The sequence below is a fragment of the Vidua macroura genome, chromosome 25, assembly GCF_024509145.1.
Source record: "Vidua macroura isolate BioBank_ID:100142 chromosome 25, ASM2450914v1, whole genome shotgun sequence".
Taxonomy (NCBI): domain Eukaryota; kingdom Metazoa; phylum Chordata; class Aves; order Passeriformes; family Viduidae; genus Vidua; species Vidua macroura.
In genome coordinates this window covers 4567374-4580476 of record NC_071595.1, presented here as the reverse complement: position 1 = coordinate 4580476, position 13103 = coordinate 4567374, and the positions used below count along the sequence as shown (strand labels likewise).

Here is a 13103-nt window from a genome sequence, read left to right as displayed (position 1 = left end):
AGAAGGTGGCAGGTGGAAGAGTAGAAACAAAAATCCCTTTTCAGTCCAGGATCTCTTTGCTCACCAGGCACAGCAAGGCTGAGGCAATGTGCTGGGGCTGTGCTGGCACATCCTCCCAACCCTGAGCCCTGGTGAGACCAGAGGGGAGCCATGGGGACAGCACCAATGGTGCCTCTCTGGGCCCCCAACTCAGTCAGGGTCCCCAGGACAGCAGCTCCTTTAGAAAAACTTCTCCAGCAAATTCCCATTTTGCTTGACACTGCTGCCAGGCCCTTGCCCAGACCCTGTTTGGGTGCTAGGAATTCAGGTGCAAGGGAATTGGGCATTCATGCACAAACTAATGCGGTGCTCAGGGCTGAGCTGCAGCCCCTGATCAGTGCTCAGCTCTCCCACCCTCCCCTCACGCTGCCCAAGGGCTGAATGTGCTGGCCTGGGGAATGAGCTGCACCAGCCTGGAGGCTCCCATTGTGCCAAGGCAAACCAAGGCACAGAAAGGCACAGAAATTCAGGATTCCCTGAGGCCTGGCAGCTGTGACGTGGTCTCTGAGTGCTCTGCTCCCCACTGTGCTTCCACATGCTCTTGGGCTGTGACTGTGCAGCCATCGTGCTGCAGATCCCTGCCCTGCTCTGGCACATTTTGTTCTGCAGGGGCTGCTTGGCCAGACAGAACTCAGTGCTGGCAGCTCTTGGCAGGGTTTCTTTGTCCAGCAGATTCCCCTGGAGCTGCATTCCGTCCCCTTCCTGAGCACTAATGAAGGAACAGAAAGACAAAGCAGGAGTGTCTGAGTGGGCCAGAGCTGTTGGTTCAGTGCTGCCCTGGCCAGGCCTCCCCTGCCCACACTCCACACAGGTGCATTTCCAGTTGCACCTTCCATTTGGCATCCATTGCTGCCCAGCTTCCTGTGCCCTCATTTGCAGTCAGCAGAGGCAGCTGCTGACGCTGGAGAGAAAGGCTCCTCAGATGCCATCAATCAAGTGCCATCAGGATCCAGCTTCCTGGGCTCACAGGCCACAAGGTCACCCTCTGTGGGAGATCAGCTTTCCAGCTGAAGCAGAGCCCTGCTCCTACTCCTCTCCCACCACAGCCCCAGCTCTGCTGCAGGGTGGACAGGGAGAGACACGGATCTGCAAGCTGCCATTGGGCACTGACCCTTCCCTCCTGCCTCGAGGCTCTCAGACTATTTCAGGGATAAGTGGGAAGAAAAATCACAAACTCTTTATTTTGGGAAAGAGTGAAATGCACAGGAACATCTGACCGCATCAGATGCAGAGCTTTCTCCCAGGGCACTGTGTTCAGTTTGGCACTGTAATCAGGTCCCAGTCCTACTCAGGACTCAGCAACAGCAGCTGAGACCTTATTGACATTTCCAGCTACTACCCCCAGAGCAAAGGAATTAAGTCCAAATTGTGTATGAAGCCTGTGGGCTGCCCTGCTCAGCACAGCCCTGAACTCTGCACCATCAGCAGGGTTTGTACTTTATGGGGATGATTGACCTGTAACTATTGGTCTTTCCCTGGAAAGCTGCTCTAGGCTGGTGGCCGTGTGACCCTGACAGAGCAGCCACAGACACCGGCGCAGCAGCAGAGCACAGGAGCCCTGACAGGAACTACAGCTGCAGAATCTTCCCCTGGAGAGATAAGGGGGTGTCTGGGGTTTTGGTGTCTGTGTGCAATGCTAAAATTAACAATTCTGTCTAATCCTGCTTTTCAGTGTAATTATGCTTCTGGCTGAGGGGAGCGTAAAGCTCGGTGGCTTGTGGGCAGTAATTTTCGGAGATAGACAATTTATTCCCTACTCTCACCGGAGACAAGGCAGAAATCACTCTGAAGCTGCACCCTGTAGGCTCTGCTTCCTCCCACTGGATTTTAAGAGGATATTTCTGCTTTCTGCAGCTCTGGTGACAGCCTAGCAGTGCCCCCTCCCCAGTTCCACAGCCACAGGCCCAGCCACAACAATTTCCCTATTATCACGCTGCAAACGAAATTCACAGCCAACGTGGATTGGAGGTGCAGCTCAGCTGAGAGAGAAATCCAGTCTTTAGCAAGCTCCCATCTGTGAATAAATTGGATACAGTGCTTTTGGCCTCCTGAGAGGCTCAAACCTTCAACTGTGAGGCTGTGAAAGCCAGGACCCATCCTGCCACCCAGACTCAAGGAAGCCTTGACATACACCTGGGAGGTGTGGATGCACCTTCCAGAGATGCATTTAATTTCACCTTTGTACAGCTCCCCAGTCACTGATTTAGAAAAGGGAGAAGTCTCATGAGTTCAGTGATGCTAAGGAGTATTTTCCCTCCTTATGCTTTCAAGCTGACCCAGGAAACATGGATTTTTGGTGGAATTATACAGGTCAGAGGAGAGAGCTGCATGTGCTGTTCTGCACCTTCAAATCAAGAACTCCTGCATGAAAATTTTGCCTGGAGATCTCTAATTTGTTCCAAACCATCATCCCTTCCATCAGAAGAATCTGCTAAAACCTCTCAAAGAGAGTTTTCCAAATCCATTGTATATACATGAGGTCTTCCATACAATAAAGTGCTTGCTCTCCAAAGGAAATTCATGTATAAATGCTGTTCTATAAGCTTTCTCCCATGCCACACCCTGCACCAAAGAGCTCTGATTACAGTTTGTCTCCCTTTTAACCATGCTGCAGGCCTGGTTTTGCCAAAAGTTGAACTTTTCAAATATAGAAAAGGTTTCAAAGTCTCAACATCCTTGTTTATAGCCCCATAAAGAAGCTTAAATCAAGGACAAAGAGGCATCTTTGGAAAGGACAGTGCACCAGCTTATAAAGAAACAGGTTTATTTCTAGAAAAAGAAAACTGTAGACCAAGTTAGAGAGGCAGAGTTCTTTACTCTGAACATGGCTCTTAACATGGCAATCATCAGGCTTTCTGCCCACTTGCTAATCTGCAAGCCCAAGAGAACAGTCTCATGGTTTCAACCTTAAAGGAAATAAAAAAAAATAAGGAATGTTTTTTCTCTCCAAAGGTCAATTTATTTTGATCCCGTTACACATCATAGGTAAAATAACTAGTTTTTAGCTTCCATTCTGTACATCAATAAAAGGAAGATACAAATTAAAATAAGAACTACAGAGGGACGTCTTGCTCACTGACTTCCATCTAGGGGAATTTTTGCCTCGTTGCAAGCCTGTGTGAGACAAACCTGAAAGAGAAATCAATCAGTACTCAAAGACACGGGTACAGCCCACAACCACCTGCAGCTTCAGCCTAAAGCATAACTTTGGTTTTCAGAGCAGTGACAGCAGCTCTTTTCCCCACTGTGTATTGAGCCAGATGTGATGTAAAGCTCCTGCTTCTCCCTTCCCTCCTCCATGCTGCTTCTTCACCTCTGACATCAGCCAAAATTCAAGACAAGGGGCCAGGGGGAAATAAAGAGTTTCTACTGCAGCTCAACAGTCCCCTGACTGGTGACAGAGGGACAGCACTGCCTTACAGCTATGGCTCACAAAACCACCCAGACTTACTGACAGCTTCTGCATGAGCCCTTGGGCCTTGGGGTTCAGCTGAAGAAAATTCTTCTTGGTCAAATCCTTTTCTGTCAAACGTATGCTCTGTGGAAACAAACTCAAATCTCAGGTTTTCTGTCTGACCAGCTACAGCAGCTGGAGACAGTAAAAAAGTTAAGTAAAATAAAAGAGATTAAGATCTAAGCATAGACCGGCAGAGAACTACATTCAGCTGGAACAGAAACTCATCTCACACCTTTCCTGCAGTGCATTAATGCAATACTGGCTGTGGTGGTTTTAAATAGCTTGATTTGTGGTGAGGGGGGATAAAACCAGTGAGTGGATGATTTTTTTTTGTGGGTGCACTGGCGGTTGGCCAATGTCAAACCCACTACACTGGCACTACAGCTGCTTTAAGTGTTTTAAAGTGAATGCACAGTGAAACATCCTCCTGTTCTGTTTCAACCAGCTTGAGCAGGTCCCATTTCTGGCTAAGACTCTCTTGAGGTTTGTTTTAAGCTCAATCAACCCCTCGACAAAGTGCAGTGGCACAGCTAAAGAGACAAGAGTGGATGAACTGAAGTGGTGATGCACCAAGAGGTGGCTGTGCATCCCCCCAGCCCTGCCTGAGCAGGTGAGGGGGCAGGAGTTATTTCTCCCCTGCCAGGTGCCTGGTGAGAATGATGTCCTCGGGGTCAGCAAGGGGGCTGCCCTTGGCCAGGAGTCTCTTGAAGTTTGTTTTAAGCTCAACCAGCCCCTTAGATAAACTGCAGTGGCACAGCTAAAGAGTGGATGAACCGAAGCTGGTGGTGCACCAAGAGGTGCCTGTGCATCCCTCCAGCCCTGCCTGAGCAGGTGAGGGGGCAGGAGTTACCTCTCCCCCGCCGAGGGGCACAGTGAGGATGACGTCCTCAGGGTCGGCCAGAGGGCTGCCCTTGGCAGAGAAGGTGTAAACCCGCTCATTGACGGCAGGCGTGCGCAGACCCGGCGTCTTGAACACCCTGAAACGACAAGAGAGGACTGAGTGGCATTTGCTCACAGCACTTCTAGTCCAAGTCTTTCATTTCAGGTTCAAAGAGCCACTAAAGGTTGTGTTGTAAACAGATGGCATGAGGCAGATTGGATCAGAGATAGAAGGGAAATGTATTTATTGTCTCTGTTAACAAACCTGGGATCAAATCTGGGTGTAACCATGGAGGTGCCTCCCCGAGCACAGGTATCAACCATTCTGCTGGTAGCTGGAGTGATGAAGCTGTTTTTGCTCGATCTGTTAAAGGGAAATAAACATCTGTGCATAACATGACCTTTTACAAGTGTACAGGCACTTGAAGAAGGTGACCACCACTAAACCCAGGGGTTATTACTAACCAGTGACCCCCAAGACTGGGGACAGCTTGTTCTCACAGGAGAGGCAGCTGTCCATCTTTCATTCACATCAATTTTGCCCTGTGGCGTGGCACAAATCTGCCCTCCACCACTAATGAGCCAAAGCCCATCCCACCAAAGAGAGATATTTATATCTGCACTCTCACTCTCCATTTCTAGAGATGAGACAGAGACATCCCCATTACCTCTTGCTCATGCCCTTCACTGTCGCTGAGGGAGGTCTTCTGGACGTGGGTAGCTTTTTGGTGGATGCCTTCACCTGAAGCACACATCACTAGATCAGACACTTTCCTTTCATGGGACAGTTGAGTCCACAGTTGAGTCCACACAGAGGCTCCCACACAAAATGCTCAGTCCCTTTCCATGGCACAAGAGCCCAGAACAAACACCATTCAAGCCTTTGGGACCCTCCCCCATTGCTAGAACTCTCTGGGAAGTAATAGCTGTGTGTAGTCTCCCTCAGAGTATCCTGGACAGCCCTAGTCATCAGCTCAGTCAGGAACACCTATCCTGAGAATAATGCCACCCCAGAGAACAGCTATTCACCTTGGCAGTCCTTGCATCCCCATTCTCAGCTTCTGAAGGACACTGGCTGGCAAGTCGGGATCTCTTTTGCAGTGGAAGTGATGTAGGCTCTGCTTCCTCATCAGCTTCAACACCCCTTTTGATTTTACTCACTAGAAAGAGAAAGTGTTATCTAAGTAAATAATAACTTTAAATTATTATTTAGCAGAGAAGGCAAACAGCTACAAGCAGTTTTGGCAACAATTTGCTTCAGATATCCAAATTCCAGTGCAATCCTAATCACTGCAGAGCACAGGATTATTTTGAATGTTTTAATGAAATTAATTAGATGTATTGCAGGTACTAGGAATAAAAGTAGGATTATTTTCCTGGTTTAAACATACTGAGGGATGTGAGCAAGAACTGAATTATTATTCGCATTAAGTAACCACAACCTGCTTCCACCTCACCAATCATGCCACAATGCTTAAACTCACCTTTTTCTGCAACATCCAGCAGGGGATCGATGACTTCTGTGCTTAGCCTGCGGATTTTTGTTATTTCCCTGTCCGCCTAAAATTAAAAACACTTGTGGCACCATTGGGATTGTTGGCAGCCCAATGTTTGTGTAAGTCCAAGTTGTAGGGCAAACCCCCAATAATTTTACAGCCAGATGAGCTCCATATTGTGCTCAAACTGGGACTTTCATGCATCTCTGCACTCCCTCAGGACTCAGTGCTGGCTGGCAGCTGCAGGTGTGCCTTTCCTACACCCTGCTGCTCAACCAGCTTGGAAATGCAGTCCTTTACTGCAAAGTGCATGTACTCTCAGGGATTTGGGAGTGCTCTCTAGCAGCTAAGGAAAGATCAACAGGGAGCAGCAGGACCACGTAAACCCCACCTCTGATAAAACGGACCTCTCTTATTGTTAAATTTTAAAGAAACATTTGTGAAAATATTGATGCAACCGTTTCTCTTGTAATGCTCCAGCGCTCTATTCTGGTGTGAGGAGCAGAGTAGGATGGCTCTAGAGAGCTTTATGTTTGTTCTGGAAACCTACCTTAGCCACGTCCTCCGGCGTGTTTTCACTTATTGCTAGAGCTAGAAAGAAAACGTATCAGATACATCAGGACATGTCCGGGACAGCTCACACAGCACAGCAGGGCTGTCACTATGGGGGTGAAAACCCCAGCACAAACGAACAGTTTCCAGCCCTAGAGGACAGAAGCAGCACCCACGGGCAGCCCGTGGGATCCTTCCCTAGGGATTCCAGCTCCTCCCTTACACCCGCCGGGGTTTATTATCTGAGCGGGAAGGGCTCCCTCAGCCCAGCACCCCGGCCCCGCACCGAAGAACTCCAGCCAGTTCATCTCGCGGATCTCCGGCGGCAGCCGCAGGATGGCCATATCACACATGTGCTCCACTTCTTGCACCATCCGCTCCCCGTCCGCCTCGATCCGCTTCAGCCGCCGCTCCACTGCGGGGAGACACAGCGTTAGCCTTGCCCGCGGGCCGGAGCCTCTCTCCTTCCCGCTCCCTTCACGATCCCTCCTTCTCCCTGTCCTACCTTCTCTGTCGAAGTCTTGGAGGAACGCCTCCATTTTCCGGCGGCGGGTAGTGGAGCTGCCCTTTTTCCTGGCGGGGGCCATTGCGGGCTCTCTCTCCGGCGGGCTCTCCCCGGGCCGGGCTGTGTTCCAGGGCGGGTTGACTGAGGGCAGCCCCTTCAAACCCAACCGCCGCCCGGCTCGCCAATGGTGGCGCGGCGCGTTCCGATGACGGCAAGGAGCGGCGCCGCCCGGTGACGGTAACGATGGCGGTGATGGCGGCGCCCGTGGCCGCGCTCCGGGCCTGGCTGGAGGCGGCGGCGCAGGCCGAGGCGGCGGCGCGGGCGGCTCTGGCAGCCGCGGCCCCGCTGCTGGCCGCGCTGGCCACGCTGGCGGCGCAGATGCGGGCGTTGCAGCGGCTGCCGTGGGACGCCACGCCGCTCGGCGCCTTCCCGGATCTGCGGGCGCGGCTGTGGCAGAAGCAGCGCGGCGCGGCCGAGGCGCTGCTGGAGCAGCTCGGCGAGCGGCGGTGAGGAGGCGGCCGGGGCCGGGCGGGCAGGGGCCGAGGGCCCGGCTGACCCCGCTGTGCCGGCAGGGAGGAGCTCCGGGCCGTGCGGGACGCCGTGGGGGCCGCCAGCAGCGCTGCGCTGCGGCTCTTGGAAGAACGGGGCCCGGCCGAGCTGGGGCTGGCCGCGGTTCTGCGGCGTGGTCCGCGCTGCCCCTCGCTGGCCGACGTGTTGGAGGGGCTGCAGGACGTGGAACGCTACTACCGGCACCTGTATCCTGCTGGGGGTCTTTGGGTCTTTGGGCAGCGCTGGGGGTGTCAGGGCAGCGCTGGGGGGGGGGGGGGGGGGGCTATTTTGTCCTTGTTGTCCTTACCAGGCGAGAAGGTACTTGGAGAGCAAACTGCTCCTGCAACGGCTCAGCTTGGACAGCCTGGCGGACGTGGAAGCCCTCCCGCAGTCCTGGGAGAGGATTTTGGAGCGTTACAAAGAAGACAACGTCGTTCAAGGTAGTTTTAGTGTACAGAGAGCTGAGGGTTGTTTCCCAGGGCTCCGTGCTGATGTCCCCTGAGGACAGGCTTGGCTCTACTGGTCTCAGCAGCAGTGAGTGACCCTGCTCAGTTGATTTTTGTGACCTGCTCTGAGATCTTGGACAGCTTCAGGTGAAAGTACTCACCATCACACCTGGGCACAGCTGGAAACAACATCCTCCCTCACAGTGTGGCAAGGGCTCACTGCTCAGTCAGTTTTACCCACACTTTTTTTTATTGCCTTTAGGAACAAGTTTTTGAGAGTACAGAATACAGGTAATGCACATTCAGCTGACAGGGTTGTTGTTTTCTCTCTGTCTCAGATACACTTCTGAAGGTCTCACTGTTCGTGGAGAACCATCACGAGGTGAGCTGCTCACCTGGCTCCTGACAGGGCAGCAGGGACTGGCACTGACCAGCTTCTGGCATGTTCTGTGATGCTGCAAAGGGAATGAGGAGTTGAGGGAGCTCTCCTGGCTTTTTGGAAGCTGAATGAGTTGAGTCTTGCCCTCAGCACGAAATGCTTGAACTGTACCATTTTCAAGTGGAAATGGCCATGGTCTCTGAAGAAGAGGCTGAGCTTTAAAGCTATGAGGATAGAAGGGAGTCACCTCCAGCTGTGGAACTTGTCCTTTCTCTATTCTGACATGCATGTCTTGTGTCATGGTAAAAATGTTGATACTTACTTACATGAGTGCTGCAGATGTGTGAGTGTAATAGAGTCCTTCAGGCTAGTGCCATGGAAGATATTTGGGCTCTGTCCTTACAAATAAAGAACATGTGTCAGATTAAGGTTTAGAAACAGTGGTCACCTCATGTCTTTGAGCAGTGTGTTTGCATTCATCCTACCTGGGCATGGAGGAGGAAGGAAGCAAATCTGGCTTGAAAATCCAATTATGGAGGTGCATGATGCCGAGTTCTGACATGGGCACTTTTCAAGGGTACTGCTCAGTTACCACTGAAATCACTGTCTGGTAACCACAGGGACACTTTTTGTTGGCCATGGCACTGATCCTCTGAACGTTCCCAGGAAGCAGTGGAGTGTTTGTCTCTCTGTTATGTATTTGGTAAGGTACTGTAAATGCAGGTGAACCCAGTGGGAAGAAATGATGATGTCTGACTCCAGTTCAGAAGGCTGAATGATTTCTTTATTATAACTCTACTATAATACATTAATATACTATTTAAAGGAGATACTAAAACTACATACCTACTATTTCTAACTACCAAGAACTTGCAACCCTCTCGCGAGAGTCCAGCCACAGGTGGATTGGATTGGCCATCAGGCTCAAACAATCCTCACCAGAATCCAACCAAGCAATCACCTCAGGTAAACAATTCTCCAAACACATTCCACATGGGAAAAACAAGGAGCAGAAATAGAAATTGTTTCCTCTGTCTGTACTCCTCTATGAAAAAGTCCTGAGAGAGAGAAGAATGTGACTGCCACAGTAAGGAGCTGGGGCTTCTCAGAGAGCCAATAAGGAATTGCACGGGACACTTTGTGGGTGTGTTTATGCTCACATTTCTGTGTCCCCAACCCGGGACATCCCTGTGGCCACCTGAGGGCACTGCGTGACCCGTGAACACTGTAGGGGAGCAGATCAGAGTGCTGGGGGGTGCCAGGAGTGGGAGAGTGCTGGCTCAGGGCTAGGGCTGCCAGTGCTCCCATCAGGGATGGGGATCACGAGTTCTAGCTGCAGTTCTTCACACGCAGTTGTAACTGCAAAGAAAACCAGCTGCAAGGAAAACCCGCTCCTGGCGCTGGGTGTCCTGCCCAGGTAGGTTCTGCTCCTGGCAGGGCTCGGTGGCCTGGTGGGGGCTCACGTGGCTGTACAGCCTTGTGCTGCTTACACAGGGTTTGGAGCATGGCTGATGGCTCAGGGTCAGTCAGGGGTGTCATCCTCGCAAACCAGTAGATCATGGTGAGCTTGGATGCAGAATTGTCTTTGCATGTGTGCATGCTGTACAACCCTTAAACACCCCTCTTCTGTCAGCCTCTCTTCAGGACAGCTGCCCAATGAACAAATGGGTTTAAATTCTGGAAGATGTTCAGCACAGTTCAGTGATGGCCCTTCTGCTTCTCCCAGATGTTTCGTCTGTCTTTGTGCTAACAACAGCCCTGCTAAAATGCTGAGGGAGCTTTCTGTATTGAAAGTGGCCATGCCCTGACTCTGCCTGACTGAAATGGGGTGAAGGAGGTGCTCATTGGAGTTTTGGTGTGATTAATTGCTCTGTGCTGTTCCTGATTGATGGGCTGTGTCATCAGTTGCATTTGTCTGCAGCGTTCTGCAGAGTGTGAGTGAGTCTCTGCATCAGAGCTCTCTAATTGGGATCAGCTGTGGGCTTGTTCCATTGCAGATCTGCATCTTCTGTCAGGATGGCTGCCAGAGACCCCATTGCTAAGGAGGACACAGTTCCTCGTGTGTGCAGCCCTCCCTTCAGCTGGCATTTGCCCTGGCATCAGGAGCCAGGGTGGGCATTCAGCCTTTCAGTGTCACACGTGTCAGCAGGCAGGTGGAAAGGCCACTCCTGCTCCTCCTTGCTTGCCAGCTGCAGGGCTGAGTCAGACCCCTGCTCACCGCACAGGGAGGTCTCTGGGTGCCAGATTTCAGCACCTTCCTGAGTACTGGGGCAGGAGGGAGGTGAGTGAGAGGAGCAGCTGCTGCTCCAGCTGCCTGGGGAGCTAAGTGTGGGGTCAGGGTGTTGCCTTTTCCTTGGTCCTAAAATTAAGAGCCAGACACAGTTAAGGGATAAAGGGTTTTATCTTGGTATTTAATAAGAATCCTTATGGTGCAACACTTCATCAAAGTGGGATGTGCTGAAATGTACACCCAAGAGATTATGTATACAATTTTATAGATTTTGCAAATTAGTATATCTAATAAATATGCTTCAATGAGATGCTTGAATAACAGTGTGACATTTTTTCATCTTAAAGTATTCCCTCTTGGATGGGCTTAATCTCAGTTTATAGGATGTATTTTAGATGGGACCTTGGTTTTTCAAGATAGCATAGGGCTTTCCATCTTTCATCTACAAGGCCTTTAGGGTGTTTGGTTTTCTGGCTTAGCAGAATACCAGGACTATATTAAGTTATCAGACTTAAGGAATTACAAGTATGTATTCTAAGAGCACTGAGAATACATAAAAGGTCTATAAAAAATATATAAAATATATAGAAAAGAAAAGGCAAACATTCAACATGGCATCAAGGGGCTCCAGCCTGTGCCGTGTCTTAGTGAGGCTATGGGTAAGGCAGCACTAAGGGCTCTGAGACCAACTGGTAAAAGATATGTCAACATAAAAATAAATCCAAGTACCTTTATTTTTGGAGGAGAGTTCTTAAAGTATTCTTGCACGGAGATCTGTCTTTGAGGAATGCAATAAAATGCAGTTAGCAGCTGGAGCTACCTTGTTAAAGGAAAATTGTCAGGAAACACAAAGCTCACACTTTGAATTTCAGCTTTAACTCCTGCTAACTCCATTGGAAAATAGTTATTCTTCGTTTACAGGAAAAGCACAAACTAAATTCAGTTACTAAATTCAAATGCCCACATTTATAAGGAGCACCTGACTGGTGTGTGGTTGTTTAGTTTCCTCCCTTAGGGGTGAGCACTGGCTTCTGGTGCAGCAGGGCCTTTGTGGTTCTGCTTAGAAATGGGGACCTGCTCTTGGTAACACCAGACTTCCAAAACAAACCCAAAAGCTTTGCTTCAGCGTAAGCTCATGGATTTGAAACAGATTTCAAAACTAAGTGTATTTCAAGAGTCCACAGTTACGGAAAACACAGAGGATTTGGCACCTGGAGTGTAAAGCGCCTCGGAGGCAGAAATATGTGATAAAAAGCTTTGTGATTAATTTAATAAACCAAGTATGGGTTTCACAAGTCCCTATGGTTTTTGAGCTTATTCTTTGAGACTTTTATCTTGGCCTGAACTCCTTTGTGACTTTGCTGAGGGGCTGCCTGAGTGCTTATTTGCTCTGAAATACAGCAAGCATTCTCCACTACCTGTTAGCTGGCTTTTTTGCTGTTCCCCAGTCTTGCCTCAGTGTTTCTCTAGTGCCTGTGACTTTGTCACCGCTTTTGCCCTGTTGAGCTCCAAGGAGGGGCAGATTCTGCTGATGTGACGGGTGTGCAGTGAGTGAGGACACATCTGGCCTGCAGCAATGATGAGCTTTCCCATGTGGGACATGCCCAGCACACAGCCCTTGTCTGCCCTTGCAAGAACAGGCAACCTCCTGCCCCCCACAGACCCTCTAGGGCTGCCTGTACTGCATGTGGACAGAGCCTGCTTGCATTGCCTGTCCTGCAGAGGTTTGATTTCAATCCTCCCTTCCTGCTTTTCCCCCCAACCCTTTCCCTCCTCCTCTCTCCTCCTGTGGACACAGATCTGCAGTAGGTGTCTCCTGAACTTGCCTAAGCTCCCTGTCCCAAGCATCTTCCTAATTCTTTCCAGGTGTCTGGGAACTTTTATGTTTAGCAGTTTTGCTCAAGTTCTTCATTCATTCTCTGACTGAGCAAACATGTTTCCTAGTATTTGAAAATTCATACTGATCATGGCTTTCCAAGAGCTGCTTCTGCTTTGCAGTGGAACGTTTTAGGTATCACTGCAGCCTTCCACCCCTGAATTAGAGCACAACAGATATCCATAAAGAGCACAGAAGTTTATTTTCCATAGCTGACAGCTCCAGGGCTGTCTATGGAGTCTTGAAAACACTCCATGCTACATTTATACCCAGCCAAGTGTCAGGTTGTTGGCTTGGACTTTCCCAGCTTGGAGAAATTAGGAGATCTGCCCAGTGTTCCTCTGACTGGGACCAACAGTAGAAAGTAAGTGGTTCTGCCCATCCTCTCATCTAGTTTCCTGCTTAACTTTGCTTTTGGGGAGATGACTGCTCCTTCCAGAGGGATTTGACTCCCTTTGGGGAGATGTCTAGGCAGGGCACATGGTCAGTGGCTCCTGCTGCTCATGCTGCCAGGTGAGCTGTGTCCAGTCCTGGCTGTTGGCAGTGTGCAGCTGCTGCAGCCTCAGGCCATGCTAAAGGCTGGGGACAGTGGCTGTCTGTCACCCCAGAGCCAAATGACACTGAATGTAGGATTGAAGCAACACCTGAGCCACTCTGCCTCTCCAGCACAGGCTCTGGCTTGCCTGGAAGTCACA

General features: G+C 50.4%; 2 protein-coding genes across 3 annotated transcripts; one reads left to right on the top strand and one right to left on the bottom strand.

Moving 5' to 3' along the window:
* Positions 1-2951: 2951 nt before the first annotated feature.
* On the bottom strand, positions 2952-7105 carry CDCA8 (cell division cycle associated 8). The gene is made up of 10 exons (XM_053998950.1): positions 6929-7105; positions 6710-6838; positions 6422-6462; positions 5860-5935; positions 5405-5535; positions 5044-5117; positions 4641-4739; positions 4347-4473; positions 3491-3577; positions 2952-3168 (listed from the first exon to the last, which is right to left on the bottom strand). The coding sequence occupies exons 1-10, from the start codon at positions 7008-7010 to the stop codon at positions 3112-3114; spliced, it is 903 nt and encodes a 300-aa protein (XP_053854925.1). The 5' UTR covers positions 7011-7105; the 3' UTR covers positions 2952-3111.
* Positions 7106-7171: 66 nt separating this feature from the next.
* Positions 7172-11827, top strand: C25H1orf109 (chromosome 25 C1orf109 homolog). 2 transcript variants are annotated; one of them, XM_053998952.1, is made up of 4 exons: positions 7172-7434; positions 7501-7683; positions 7796-7917; positions 8262-11827. In XM_053998952.1, the coding sequence occupies exons 1-4, from the start codon at positions 7172-7174 to the stop codon at positions 8327-8329; spliced, it is 636 nt and encodes a 211-aa protein (XP_053854927.1). In that variant the 3' UTR covers positions 8330-11827. The 2 variants fall into 2 exon arrangements, with proteins under 2 accessions (XP_053854927.1, XP_053854926.1); XM_053998951.1 differs by having other exon boundaries at positions 7793-7917.
* The last annotated feature ends 1276 nt before the right edge of the window (positions 11828-13103 follow it).